This window comes from Plodia interpunctella, chromosome 4, assembly GCF_027563975.2.
Source record: "Plodia interpunctella isolate USDA-ARS_2022_Savannah chromosome 4, ilPloInte3.2, whole genome shotgun sequence".
Classification (NCBI taxonomy): Eukaryota; Metazoa; Arthropoda; class Insecta; order Lepidoptera; family Pyralidae; genus Plodia; species Plodia interpunctella.
In genome coordinates this window covers 7,072,798-7,087,380 of record NC_071297.1, presented here as the reverse complement: position 1 = coordinate 7,087,380, position 14,583 = coordinate 7,072,798, and the positions used below count along the sequence as shown (strand labels likewise).

The window sequence follows — 14,583 nt, the reverse complement described above, 5'->3', positions numbered from 1 at the left end:
ACCTTCAGAGCGCCTCTGAAGCGCGAACAACACAATGCCGCGCGTGAAAAATGACGCATCCGATTCTCGACCGGCCACAAATCAAAACGCGGACCATTCGACAAATCCAAACATTAAAAAAACTGCTAAGAGCACGTCGGACTCGCTTACGAAGGGTTCCGTAGCAATAAAATACTTGTTTTGCTTACAATATATGCGTGCCCATATATGCTAAGGGGTAACATACCACATGTTACCCCTTAGCTTACGTGTCTTCTGTGTCTTACCACATAATACTATATTGTCTAAAAAAATATTTCATCCCTCACTTACATGGAGTGCTTTATTTTTGAAAATCAAGTTTTGTATCGGTTCAGTGAATAGGTACTCTTACCTACCAAATTTCAACTTTATAGTACGCAAAGTGCCCAATAAAATGACTGTGACATACCGACAGACGGCCATGACGAAACTATAGCAGTTCCGTTTTTACCATACGTTTTTACCATATGGCTACGGAATCCTAAAAATGATAAAAAAATAATAACAGCGTAGGAACCCCGCGCACTCCACTGATGGCTTCTTGCAATAATTTCCGTTTTCAATGAACGCGTTTTTCTTTTTCTTATCACCGCACGAACTAGGATGGTTCGGAATAAATTGAAATACAAAATTGATTGTTGACTTTTCCCCGGCGCTTTATTACTGTCACAAATAGGAAAGAGATTGAAAATTGCCTACAGATGGAACTCGCCGATTCGACGATTCAGTTATTGTATGACACGTTTTTGTTGTATTTGATTGGTTTGTATAGTATTAATGATTGTCACTTAATTATTAATACTTATTTTAAATTATTTACTGTAAGTTTTAATTATTATTAGTTACTAACTAAACTTTAAAATACACAAGGCGTCTTTATTTTTATTTACTTTTAAACAGACTAGCCAGAATCGAATAATAACAATTTCTGTAATTGAATTTTTCAGTGGAATAATTAAAATTTTCTAATAAAAGACTATATAAGGACGACCGAAAACGCGTGTAAATACAAGAGTTACTTACATGAATGAATAAAATTCTGTAAGTAAAAACAGCAAGAGGAAGCTCATAAAGTAAAATGCTTTCACTTTATAATAATGATAAATAGACAAGCTATTATTTTTATGATCAATTCCCTGTTTACACTCGTTAATGCCGGTCTGGATGAGTTAACGACAGTTGTCAGTTCTTTTACCCTCCAGCTAGGGATTTATCCGGAAAATACTTCTTCCCGCCAACCACAACACTTGACACCTTAAAAATCTCAATTTAAGTAAAATCTTAAACACAATGCACAGGCGAGATAGACCAAGCAATGTTGGCGGCCCATGCCCGCGAGGCACCTATTTTTATTCGAGTTTTAATTATTAAAAGTTTTATGAACTGCTCATTTCTTTTATGAGATTGTTGAATTAATTCGTTTTGTTTGTTAACTCAATCTCGCAGCATGAGTGTGCTACTAGCTCCGTGCTTAGTCAAATTAAGTTATAATCGTTAAATATTTTAATTAGTCTGTTGGCTATTTACAATGGAGGTTTTAACATTACAGGGGCCCTGGGCGATATTTCTACGGCGCGCCCCCCTATCTGTACATCTGGTGCGTTTCGAGGTTATGCAATCAACACAGCGTGTATGTAATCGTGTTATTACTATATAGGGTAGGTATATCGAGGTATCCAAATATATCCAAAACAAAACTAGTTTTTTTATTTACACATAATTGACAAGAAATCAAATTTTAACGGCTTCAACGATAATTGATTAAATTACCGTAGCAATACAGCTTACTAATATATTTAGAAGGTTTTTTCATTTTTAAAGTACTGCAAGTAATTGCTAAGAATATTGCTCCAGCGCAACAGACAGGCGTTACCAATCGATCAAGAAAATATATGTCGAATGCTTTATTCATACCGCCGATAAATTCAAATGTAGCCGTTTTATATTCATTTCGATCGAGAGGGTTATTCTCGAATTTACCGTTATCACGTCTGTTGCATATCATAAAACATTTTAAAGTTTCTAAAGGATCCTCATCCGGCGTCGAGAGTCCGCTGTAAGTAAATTTGACTTTAAAATATGCATAACAGTTTTCCAATGCGATCCCCTTTGGAATTTAAACACATCGAATCGTATTAAGATACATTTCAATTCAGTGCACTCGGAAAGTTTGGAAGGCAAATGTACCGTTTTAACATTATATTCTGGCTTTTAAGAATTGAAATATGATTTCTGATAACTGTGATAAAAATTCTATAGACCGTTATAGAGGTCTAATGTAACATTTGAAATTGAACAAAGATTTAGTAATTATATGGCAAAAATATTTTGCCATATAATTACTAAATCTTTAATTAATTTTATTAAAATGCCTAATAAGTAGCAAAAGACTATTGTTGCCTAGTTTATCATTGTATACCTAGTAAACGGCATATTGCATAATACGATATGAAACTTTCTTCATTGGTAATAGTGATGACTTTGCAATGAAATTGGGTAGCTTGACAACAACATACATTAATTAAAGCATATTTAACACTTTTAAACAAATCAGAGACGGCTTGTGGGATTGCAAGTTTAGTGTACCTACTTAGCCTACTTGTGAAAACGTAAATCTTCCATTCCCTAGTAGACCTGGCTCGGATTAGTCTCCAGTTTGCCTTCTGGCACCTATGATTAATACGAGGAATGTACAAAATATTTCATCTATGTACATATTTAGTCGGAAAATCAATGCATACAAAAAATACTGTCAGACCATAAGAATATAAATGGTCCTGCTTGTCACACCCGTATTCAGGTTGTAAATTTTATTTCTTATGTTGTGGATTTGATGGCCTTTGTATCTTAGAAACTGAAGATTTTTAAATATTTAAGTCGAATAAAATAACCTTTTAAGTAATTATGTACTACGTGTATCTAAAGGGAAAATGATTTTCTATATTTGTTATCCTTGTAGTATGTAGGTACTACAATTAATTTCCTTTCATATTATAACCTTTCTTATAATACAGTTTGTGCACAAATATTCCCCAATACGGTCTGGAAACTTGTTAATGCTATTAGAACAGCGGAGGCGTGAAGTTGCATCTTACTTAATTCTACTTATTCGGGAAACTTCCACCCTGCGAATAGCGAAGCTTTCCAAATCTTAGTGTTCAGATTTTAGTATAATTTCTAGTGTAGTTTTTTTATAATTTAACTAGCTGATGCCCGCAACTTAGTTCGCATATAAAAAATCAAAGTTCTCAAAATTGGGGTCTTCCCGTTTCTCCGATCGAACTTCTATCGGTAGGAGGAGCGGGAATATTTTTCCCATTTCTAGAGACGCGGTCCAGGCCGCGGGAAAAAGCTAGTATTCTATATATATATATATATATATATATATATATATATATATATGGGAGTTTAGCCAGCTTAGCCAAATTTCAATTATATATAAGTAAACTCACTTATTACGCTGACTTAACTATTGTCGTTATACTATGAAAAGATAACAATAAATGTTCATCAGACTGAAAAAATTTTTGCTAAGACGTCATTTCTATTATTGCGTAGCTGGTCTCTGTGTCCACATCAAATATTCCAGATCAGACTGAACATAGTTTCATAATTCTTGTAATTCCAGTGTTTATCTATTAGCTTATCTAACAGAGTATAAATGGGTATCTATATAGATACCTATAGATAAATGAAAAACATTAAATTAGACGATTTACAATAAAAACAAACATTGTAGAAATCTAAAAACAAATTACTTTAATGTGTTCAAAAAGCTTTAAATTAAGTTTGTCAGAACAAAAATACAGAATACGCTTTGGAAAAGACACACATTTGTTTCCGTGGCACTACTGTACACCTGGGTGTTCTCTTTCACCCAGCGTTCACGCGCGACGCGATGCGCTTCGACGGTTAAGTTCCTGTCGCAATCGTCCTCATCAGTCTTCATTGAAGAAGCTCTTTCTTTGGGCCAATGTTTTGGATTAGTCGAATTTTGTGCTTTTGCGTTTTGAGGTATGACTTGCGAGTGAGTTGATGATCGATTTGATGATCGAGTTGATGACACAGTTGAAGCGCTTGATGGTGGCTTTTCTGGATCTGCCGCCATCCTTCGCGGTTCTGTTTCGATTGCTAGTATTGAAGTTGGGACAAATTCAGATGTAGGTGATTCTTGAGTCACTTCCGTAGTCTCCATAGTTGTCGAGTACGTTTGTACTTTTGTTGTCTCGTTTGATGCTAATATGGACTCAGTCGTACTTTCAGAGATGGTTTCTTGTGTTGTTGTCACATTGGTCACCGTTGTTTCTTGAGATATGGTAGATTCGGGAGTGCTGATCATCATTGTTGTTTCCAACACCAACGGCGAATCTTTATTGGTAACAACGCACAGGTCAGTGCATTCGACTTGATCGCACCTGTTTTTGGTAGCACACTCTATAAACTTTTGCCAGGGAGAAAGGAGTTGGTACAGGTGGGGCGCTTTGCAGTTGTCGATATAGGTCTGCAGCCCCACGACTGCGCTGTCACAAACCAATGGCCCTCCTTTGTAGCTCTGTGAAAAAAATAATACAAAAATTGAACTTTACTCACCATGAAATAGTGATCTAATCATATTGTTAGTTAACCGCGCATGAACATTAAGCCTCTTTTATTGATCATTACGAAATATTGCTAACTCGAGTCAGAAAAATATATGGGATCAATTTTAACAGGCTCCGGGCACAAGTTGTGTATGATGTTATACGAGGCGCAACAAAAACAATCCCCAACACATTGACATTAGGTAAGCCGCCGTCGTAAAATTACACTCCAACCTTCAAAATTTGAACTTTAAAATGTCACGACTGGGAATTTACCTCAGTACAAGATATGATATATATATACAAGAACGAAATTATTAAATTAATTGTTGATGATGAGATAAATCAATGTAGTATACCTGACAGGCGCTGAGCTGGTCTCTGGATGTAGGGCTTTTATCGTCGGTGTCCAAGGAACAGGTCATGGTCACTTCGTAGAAATGGCTCCCGCAGTTTGAAAGAGACGGTGGAAGGAGATCCACCATCGTCTGAGCCAACATCCTATCTTCTGATGAGTTTCCTTGATTATATCGTTTCTGTAACAAATATTTTTAATATCACTTTCGAAATTTAAGTTATTAGATATGTTTGGAGACTTGAAACGAGTAGTTTGAGGATTATAGCTATTTAGTTTGAGGATTATACTAGCATTTCGGCACGACCACTGCTGAGAAGAAATGCCGAAAGAAACTCATTCAAACAGTGTTGGTCCCTAATATGCCAGAAGGGCTTACCATTTTTTTCAATATAAATTTATGTATACTAACACTGATAAAAAATTATAAATTCCTTATTTCCATATTGCTTAAGTCTACCATTTGTACACTTCTTTTTTTAAATTTGTGTAATAACATATTAAAATAAATAATATATATTTATGGTTTTAAATATATAAATCTTATCTATTTATAATTTGGTAGTGGGTCAACATCGCTCGACACTGAAGATCAATCAAAACTAGTGATGCGATTCGAGCAGCAAAGCATAGGCCCGGAAGGCGGAACACAGTGCATAGGAAGGTATCACATTAGGATCACGGCCCTCAACAATGAGAATACGATGTAAGGAGTAGTAGTGGAAATATTGTGGAAAAAACCCAAAAACTTACAGCGTAGGTGAGTATAAAGCAGGACTTGTCAGTGCGTACGCCATAAAGAGGGGCCGTGGCTACAGCAGCTGTCATGTTGAAGGGCAGCAGGGTCTGCATCAGGGTGATGTCCGTGCGCCACCACTGCGTCGCGCTGTGGTTGTACGGTCGGACTATCTTGATCACCTGTACATGACTGTATATTTACAAACATACATACTTAAAGGATAGACAATTCAAATACATCCTAATTGCAATCATTCTCGAGCTATATTTATCGATATATTTTTTAACAATCAATCAAACACAACAATCTTCCTCATATGTAAAGCCACATATAAAAGAGATATTTAAGCATCAAAAGATTCTTGGAAGTGCGGGCTTCAGTATTATCAGCTATAACTTCATTTGTTAGACAAAGGTCATTATTTTTATAAGTTAGTCGAGTTAATAAATTGGTTATTCAGAGAGAAAAATTGAAACCCATAAAGACTTTTAAATAACCTAATACAATATTGTTTTATCAATTTCGATTCAGTAATTAAAATTAATTAAAAGTAGAAAAAATTATGATATATGATTGACCACTTGTGTCATCCAATCATTGAAAAACTATATTTACCTGAATCAAAACCACATTAAAGGTTCACTTGATGAGGTTACAAGAACTGTCAAAATAAGTTACAAAGACAGACCTACCTCTCTCTCCTGTTCATCCTCATCTTCGTTCAGCGTGAATTTCGAATCAACGGCCACTGCGCCGAGCCTTGCCAGTAGAGTCTTCTTCGGAAAGGCCACATCGTTAGCGTTGTCGCTGATCTGCACCGCTGACGTCACCAGCCAGTCTGGCATGATCAGGACTGCCCCGCGGAAGAAGCGGCCTCCCGTGGTGTCCACCACTGACTCGTCCGAGTAGTAAATGAATGCCTGGATTATAGAAGTTGGTAATATAGGTGTGTACATTTGTTAATATAGATGTGATGTTAAGGATATTCGTGCCAATAACATCTTAGGAAACAAAGGACATTGGAGTGGAGAAGAAGAAGTAAGAAAGTGGACTTTAGGCTCAGAAGCAATTTGTATTGCGCTCAGATGACATTCTTCAGCCTAAAATAGCTACTAGGCATAGAAATCCGCTTGGGTAATAAATTATCTCTTTATCCATATGGAACGCCAGTGCCCCAGCAGTGGGGACATATAATTGCTGAAGTGTAAATACCATAGACAACACGACATTTTTCATCCTTATTCAAATACATTACAGGTTGCTTTTAATAAGCGAGCACTAAAACTTTGACAGAATAAAAAAAATGCAATAATTAGTTCAATCGACATCACAATCACACATTTGAAAATAAGACGGACCAAAATATTTTATAAAAAATGTCGTTAAAAGATTTACTTTTATAGCAAAGCCATATTGTACTTACCATATATGGAAACATTCCTTTGATATCATTTTCTCCGTCGGCAAAAACGTTACTTACAAATGCAACTGGAACAATGTAAAAATAAGTAAATAACATTACTTACAATGCGATTTATTTATAAGTAAAATTCTTACCAGAAAAAACTAGCAGTATATACTTTAATTTCATATTTTTACTACGAATTCATAAATTACTAGAAAAAATTATTAGACAGACACGAATCAAGATATTCTTTGACAATATAGTTTTCAAAAGAAGAATTCTTAATATTTTTAATTATGTTTGAAATAAAGAAGCCAGATCAAAAGGAGGCTATACGTTGTAGATAAAATCATGTAAACTTCTTTGCGAGAGTAATTTAAAAAAAAGTGCCATTACTCTTTTACCTTCCGTTGTCATAAAAAGCGAATTAGTCGAGTCACGTCCCTTTATTTTTCTCCGCTATCTCTGACAAAGTTGCCCAGACTCGAGTTTCAAGCATTAATCAGAATCGCATCCAAGCTAAGATGTATTATCCTCAATAAAGCCAGAAGAATGACTTTGCGAATTTAAACTCGTGTTTTACTGATAGCGGCCCCGGCAAATCCGGGAAACACCTAATTATTCATGTAAGGGGTGTTTAAGAACGTGTATTAATAAGAGAGGAGCGACGTCGACTTTTGAAAAATACGCCAAGAATATAAAAAGGGCCGTTTATTTTAAACTGCGGACGGGAACACGGCTTGGGCGGGCGGCACCGCGAGCTTTGCGATTTTTCTGACTTTAAATCTTAGAAATGCATAATACATTACAGTAATATATATTCTATTAAAGGATTTAGTTTTAGCATGCAGTAATCTGAAGTCTTTTTAATAAATGTTTCCAGAACTAACGTGATCATACTTTGTCAGTTTTATGAAGACGTATTTTTAACATTCGTTCGAAAGAACACTAACATGGGATATAGCCCACAAATGAGCGAAGAGATTGTTCCCGAACCGCTGATGTGGCGACGTCAGAACGACTTGCTTAGATGGTTATAACACGTCCAAGTTACGAAGACCTCTCTTAACATTTCTTACTTCTGACTATTCTTAGTTTTATACTCGCGAGAGCGGTTTGTCGGTGTCTTTCGAAGTTGGTGTCTGTGTAACGACCCGAATGAACGAGGTACGTGTTTTGGCGGCTTCCCGCAATTGCTTTACACTTCCTATTGAGTAGTCTTACTGCTGTAACTACTATATGAATTCAGTTATACGATTGTGTTAAATTTTAACATTTTCAATTTGTTATCCTATGATTGACACATTCCTGTAACACATTTTATTGTTTTAATAAAGAATAATAAAATAACCCTATAGCGTAGTGGTCTCCACGCCACTCCACCGTCGGTCCGTATATGGAGGTCCTGGGTTCGATACCCAGTCCAAATGCATTTATGTCATTAGAAAACTTGATGTTAAAAGGATTATTTGTGAACACTAATACGTAATTGTAGAGAAGATAGCTGTATCATGCATTGCTCTGATGGTGTTAAAAATATTTTTACTATTTTGTCCAGCATGAAGTCTGTCAAGAATGGTAAACAAAGGTGGAACCACACCTAGCTCTTGCGAAGTTGTCGAAGCCAATCGTTCCAAGCCGTGGAGTCCCGTGGGGGCTATCCTGTCGGAATGGTAATAGAGCTGCAATGCCATTCAAATTTTATAGACCCTAATATGAACACTCGCTTTAGGGTTACGCCTTTAGCAACAATTTGACATTAATTGGATTTTGAAATGTAGAATGGAAAGTATTAATGTAAGTTGGCTTAATTACAAGTTTTATTGATATTTGCTGAAGTATAAATTTCAATATTAGGGGAAAGACTACTATGGAAAAATGCTCAAAAAAAAGAAATAAAACAAATATTCTGAAATAATAAATAAAATTATTCCTCATCGTAATCCTTTTGTAACTTACTTGCAAAGTAATTGCAAATACAATCAATTTATTTTTATTGCATTTTTTCATGCCAAAGTCTTGTTCAAAATACTAGCATTTCGGGACGACAACTGCTGAGAAGAAATGCCGAAATAAACTTATTAAAATAGTGTCGCTCCGGCCATCATGCGAGAAAGGTTTACCATTATTGCTTTTACTATATATTTTCTTCTAGTAATCAAAGTATACATCGTCTCGTACAATAGAAGGCATACCTTTAAAACATATAGGTGCCTTGACTGAACTTTCAGTTACAAAGTACGGCGACACGGCGCACCATACCATGATATGAATATTAAACGCTCGAAGAATTAGAGGATTTATTCTCCATTTGGAAACTTGGCGGAGCTCTGAATGAATGTTTAACATTATCTGAAGAGTTCACCAAGTCTTCTTAACAACTCGCGAAGAAGTTTAATAGAGAGGCTCTCGGGCGATTAATTCGGGAACGGGACTAGGTGGACGGGAATCCTTAATGTGGAGGGCGATTGTGACTCGATTGCAGTATTTATTACTGAGCGTTGAGAAAAGGGTAATTCGCTTAGTACGGACGGCTTTATTTGAAAAGTTTATAACTGCTTCCTCAGTTAATTTAAATCTAATATGTAATTTAATGAAATGAAAATCTAGTCGCATTATAGACCAAAAAGTCACAATGATGGATATCACTTTAGGTAGATAGCTGGCTTTATGATTTTAAGATTTTGAAATAATAAGAAACAGTGTTAAAAGTCATAATAAAGCAAAGAAAACTAAGTAGGTATTTGTTTATTTTTTTAATCAATTTTAAAATCTGTGCTGGGGCAATCACAGTGTTTATAAATCATTCATCAATATCAATTATTAAATATCTCAGATGGTCTAATAAATAAGTAATAATCACCCAAGTATCACTTCAAGCACAATAAATTACTACCTATGTAGTAAATAATCACAATATACGATGTTTGTAGTACGTAATCTAAAAAAAGAAAAAAATATTGCTTTCATTGTAATAGTTCAAATAATTTCACCAAAAAAGCTTTGTGACAATATCAGTTTGCAATATTAATTACAGTACTAAGTTATGCAAAATTAGCGATATGAAATCGATACGGCGCACCTGAAACAAAAAGTTAACAGTGCAATATAAGTTGATTGGCGCTGTGTCGCTGTTGGTGTATGGCGGCGGGGCGTCATTTTCCGATGCCCTTTCAGCTCTATTGTGGCTCACTTTATTGAATTTGATTTACGCGCCAATTTTTGTAGGCTTCGGTTTTTATTAACTGACCTCGGCGCCGATGTAAACTTAATTGAATCCGCCAACAAAAGGCATCGAATGAAAAGAGCGTCCACCGGTGTGCGATGCAGATTATAATAGGTTTTTCCGAATTTGCATCCGGCTTTAAGTTACCCGATATTGGACATTTGCATGGCCGAACTATTGTTTTAAAATGTTTGTGCTCCGATCAATCAGTACGGTGTTATATTGTTTCTGTTTGTATTATTAATTAAATCAACTCACAAAAATAGATTTTTAAAACTATATATCAATCAGTACGGTGTTATATTGTTTCTATTTGTATTATTAATTAAATAAACTCACAAAAATAGATTTTTTTAAACTATATTGTATTGTGTAAAGAAGAAACTTTAAAAACTTTTTATGAAAACTTATTAATTAAAAAAATAATATATATATATATAAATAAGACCTACGAAGCAAATGCAACAAAAGCGAATTATACGTTGAAAGAGCGTAATCTGAGTTAATTATCTGAAATTTGGTCGTATTTAACGTCGTTTCAAAACGAGTTTTCACAATTGGAGAGGAGTCAAAAGCTTTCTAAAGGAATCGCAAACACAATTAGAGCAAGTTGTTGTTTGTTGAAATTGTCAGGGAAAGAGTGTGCATGATGCGGCGGCCGGGGCGGATAGTGGTGTAGCTGACTATTTATAACAGTTTCAATTTAAATTACTTATTATTTAAATAGTAATTAAAATTTAACGAGGTACTATACTTTATTGTTTACTACTATATATATACTATAGTATAGTTTTTATATCTATAAACTATAGTTTTTGTTTGCAGCTCCACCCGCGGTAGTTTAACCACGGGTCACTAAGTATATATATTGCAAATTTCATTAAAATCGGCTCAGCGATGTAGTCGTGAAAGAGTGAAAACCACAGACAAACATTTACATTTATAAATAAGATCTCAATCTTGTTATTCTATAATTATTTGTCTATAAAGGAAAATAGACTGGAAAATTACACATACTCATTAAACATAAACTAGCAGTATTGTGGCAGTTTGCTCCTGGCAGATAGGGAAAATCCAAAAAGTTGGCTGTCGAGGAGGATTTGCTTAACAATGAATTAAAAAATAAGGATGGTGAAGATTGTGTGTAGAAGAAAAACTAAGAAAATGGACCCATGTCTCAGTTATAGTTGAGTTTGCAGCCAGGAAGAAGAAGAAGGACGAGAAGGATCTCTTTCTGCGATCAAACCAGAGATTAATTAGTATACTTAATGATAAATTTAACGAGTTCTGGACATGGTGGCCTTCTTATTTGAATAGATTAATTACTATTAGCCTACCAAGATTACATCTGCAGTAGAGTAAAAATTATAAATTGAATGTGACATTAAGTACTATCACCATATCATCACCAGTGTGCACCAGCTATTGTGCACAGGACTCACTTCCCTTAGGCTATCCTTCTCTGTCCTATGCTTGTCACATGTATGAATTTAATATGGACAAGAAAAACTGAGATGCAACTTTTTTGATCGCGAGCGTCCGTGGCCGCTAAGCTCGTTATAATGATTGTGCCCTATAGAGAGATACGGAATCAAATCAGGCGGAACAATAGCAGCAATTAGACTAAGGGGGAACGTCTTGTGTTTTTTGAACTCTATGCAGCGGGACTAAGGCGAGACTCTTTAGGACTGTATGATACCCATTCGGGGGGTTATTTTGAGATTGTCTACAAATATTTTGGTACTGAGATTACTGAATTAGATTTTATTGTAAACTAGTATTATTATAATATTACGTGAAAATTTTAAGACAATTTCTGTTATAATTAAAATTGATACACAACAAAGATACGAGTTAAAAACCATACATGATACCCGTATGAGACTAGTGCTATTTAATATAAGTTATTCCTTTTTCATAAAAGTAATAATTTATTATAATATTTTGCATAAAGGAATTTACAATATATATCTTACGAGCATGCTTACTCAATTTGGATTGAAAACCAATTCAAACACAAACTCTTAACCGAATTAAAGGCAAACTCTTTCATTGAGCCAATGCAAATCTTGGCTGAATACGGTGTTTACTCCTTAGCCCTTTGTCTTAGCCGTAACGAGCATAAAAAGCCCCATTCAGAGCATTCGAACCTAATTACCCTCCCCGACTACAAAGGAGGGTTCTAATTAACGATATTATGTCAAATAATTTGTTTAACGGTCTTATTCGCGAGTTGGATTGGATTTAGTTTGTTTTTGTACGGCATATTTGTTTTTTTGAAACGATTTGGTATTTAATTTTAAATCCGTTATTTTAATAGGATATATTTCGAGGTTATTTCTTTATAAGTATGTATTTACTTTTGATTTATTTTTGCTTACATTTTGTAATTGTATAGGACCGAAACAAAATCGTCTTAATTAAATGTTATATGTAATTAACACAGTTGGCCCAATTCATTAACAATGACCTCAATCAATATTCAATATAACATAATTAATTATTAAAAGAAATTAAGTTTGCCTACGGTGTTACAGTATTCAGTGTATAACGCATAGTTAGCTGGAAATCCATATTGCTGTACTGAAGGGTCGGCTAATTGCACTAATCCAATTAATATGGCCAATTGTAATGACAAATGCATTGTTAGCAATGACAGATTGTAGACGAGCAGAGGCGCAAATTAAATATCGTATAGATGGAGCACTTCATTCAATGTGTCTTGTTTTTCATTTAATGTGTGAAGACAAAAATTTATGTAAAATTTTTGTCTTCACATTTGTCATATTTGGTAGCCATAGGTACTATACCAATGGCTACCGATGACATACATTTTGCTCTCTTAAATACTCTTTCGTAGAGTCTTGAAATGAGTAAGACGACAGTATACAAGTACAGTTTTACATGTAAATATTGCAGAGTCATTACGTTAGGTAATGTGAATCTATTTCTACTTGTATTTTCGTAAAGGTCTCAATGTCTGATGAATCAAAAAGAAATCAAGAGTAGCCAAATATTACCTTTTATTTTATATTATCGTGGTGCAACGCATAGTTGCCTCAAGTACTGTATGTACATACGTTACGTCTACTCGAGTTGTGTTGAGAAAATAGAGAGAAATTTTTGAAGAAAAATTATGATAGCGATTTTTGGTTATAAAAATTATTAATATAAAAATTTTGTAAAATAAATATGCTCGAGCTGCATAATTTTCATAACCAAAAGTCGCTATCATAATTTTTCTTAAAAAATTTCTCCCTATTTTCTCAACACAACTCGAGCATCACCCATCTAATGAGATGGGTGACCTTAAAATTATTTTAGGTCGCCCATGTAATGATTGATCTACAATTATTGTATTATCTCGAGCTAGGTACTTGCCTCGGAAGTCACATTAAGCTGTAGGTCTCGCTTGTATTTGCAGTCGTTAAAACCCATCAATCCACTTTTGAGCCACTACTCAGGCCCAATGGCCTGAGTAGTGGCTCAGAACACATTCTCTTTATCCATTCATAATATAAGTCGCAGTAGCAGCGACATGAAAATGGCTGATTATAGTCAATACAAAAGTCAAAAAATAGTAGGAGAAAAAATGTCGACTTTTACACTGACGTTGCTTTGCATCGACGCCCAGCTGACGCGAGCCATGTTCGAATTTGACGCGCCGCATCCATCACAGTGTGACGCGGGCATTGTACATACCTGCACTGCGCCTGCCCGACTGGGAGCCGTGTCAGAATTATGACAGGGATTTTGGATCCATTTTACCTAACATGGAATTATATGTAATCGAATATTAAATCACCTAATAAGTCATCCGAACTACTCTATCGCAGAATACCTTACATAAAATATTTGTCTCGCCCATTGTAATGCCTGACAAGGTGCATATGACTATGTTGTTATAAATAGAATTATGACACATACATATGTAATGCAATAAAATAAATCAATCCTTACGTTACACAATACAGCTATACAAAAAATCTCTTCTAAACGTATTACCCGTGCGTACTACCTACTACCGGTTCATTTCCCATTCGTTTAGCCTCGGAGCTCATGATTACCTATTTTTTTTCTTCTTCACCTACTCGATCTTCGGCATCCTTAGTTGAAGTTATGTAATACACAAAAGCTACAGTTTGTTTAGTCGGATTTCCATTACAAATAGACATAATCCAACCAAGTCCAATTTTCGAAACTGACGGACCCGTCACCGGCTTAAACACATTCGTATTAAAACAATAGTATCGCTCT

General features: G+C 35.1%; 1 protein-coding gene and 1 long non-coding RNA gene across 2 annotated transcripts; one reads left to right on the top strand and one right to left on the bottom strand.

Annotated features, from left to right (window-relative positions):
• Positions 1 to 3,754: 3,754 nt before the first annotated feature.
• LOC128669331 (uncharacterized) lies at positions 3,755 to 7,393 on the bottom strand. The gene is made up of 6 exons (XM_053744089.1): positions 7,253 to 7,393; positions 7,119 to 7,183; positions 6,388 to 6,615; positions 5,710 to 5,874; positions 4,961 to 5,137; positions 3,755 to 4,573 (listed from the first exon to the last, which is right to left on the bottom strand). Exons 1-6 carry the CDS (start codon positions 7,284 to 7,286, stop codon positions 3,800 to 3,802), a joined length of 1,443 nt encoding a protein of 480 aa, XP_053600064.1. The 5' UTR covers positions 7,287 to 7,393; the 3' UTR covers positions 3,755 to 3,799.
• A 127-nt stretch (positions 7,394 to 7,520) lies between these two features.
• Positions 7,521 to 8,929, top strand: LOC128669348 (uncharacterized). The gene is made up of 3 exons (XR_008404633.1): positions 7,521 to 7,726; positions 7,984 to 8,267; positions 8,659 to 8,929. It is a non-coding gene; the product is annotated as an uncharacterized LOC128669348 (long non-coding RNA).
• Positions 8,930 to 14,583: the final 5,654 nt, after the last annotated feature.

Excerpts from the sequence above, each read along its gene's own strand:
- LOC128669331 (XM_053744089.1), bottom strand. The coding sequence starts at position 7,286 with ATGAAATTAAAGTATATACTGCTAGTTTTTTCTG. Across the intron at positions 7,184-7,252 it reads TATACTGCTAGTTTTTTCTG|TTGCATTTGTAAGTAACGTT; the intron begins GTAAGAATTTTA and ends ACATTGTTCCAG. Across the intron at positions 6,616-7,118 it reads AAGGAATGTTTCCATATATG|GCATTCATTTACTACTCGGA; the intron begins GTAAGTACAATA and ends TCTATAATCCAG.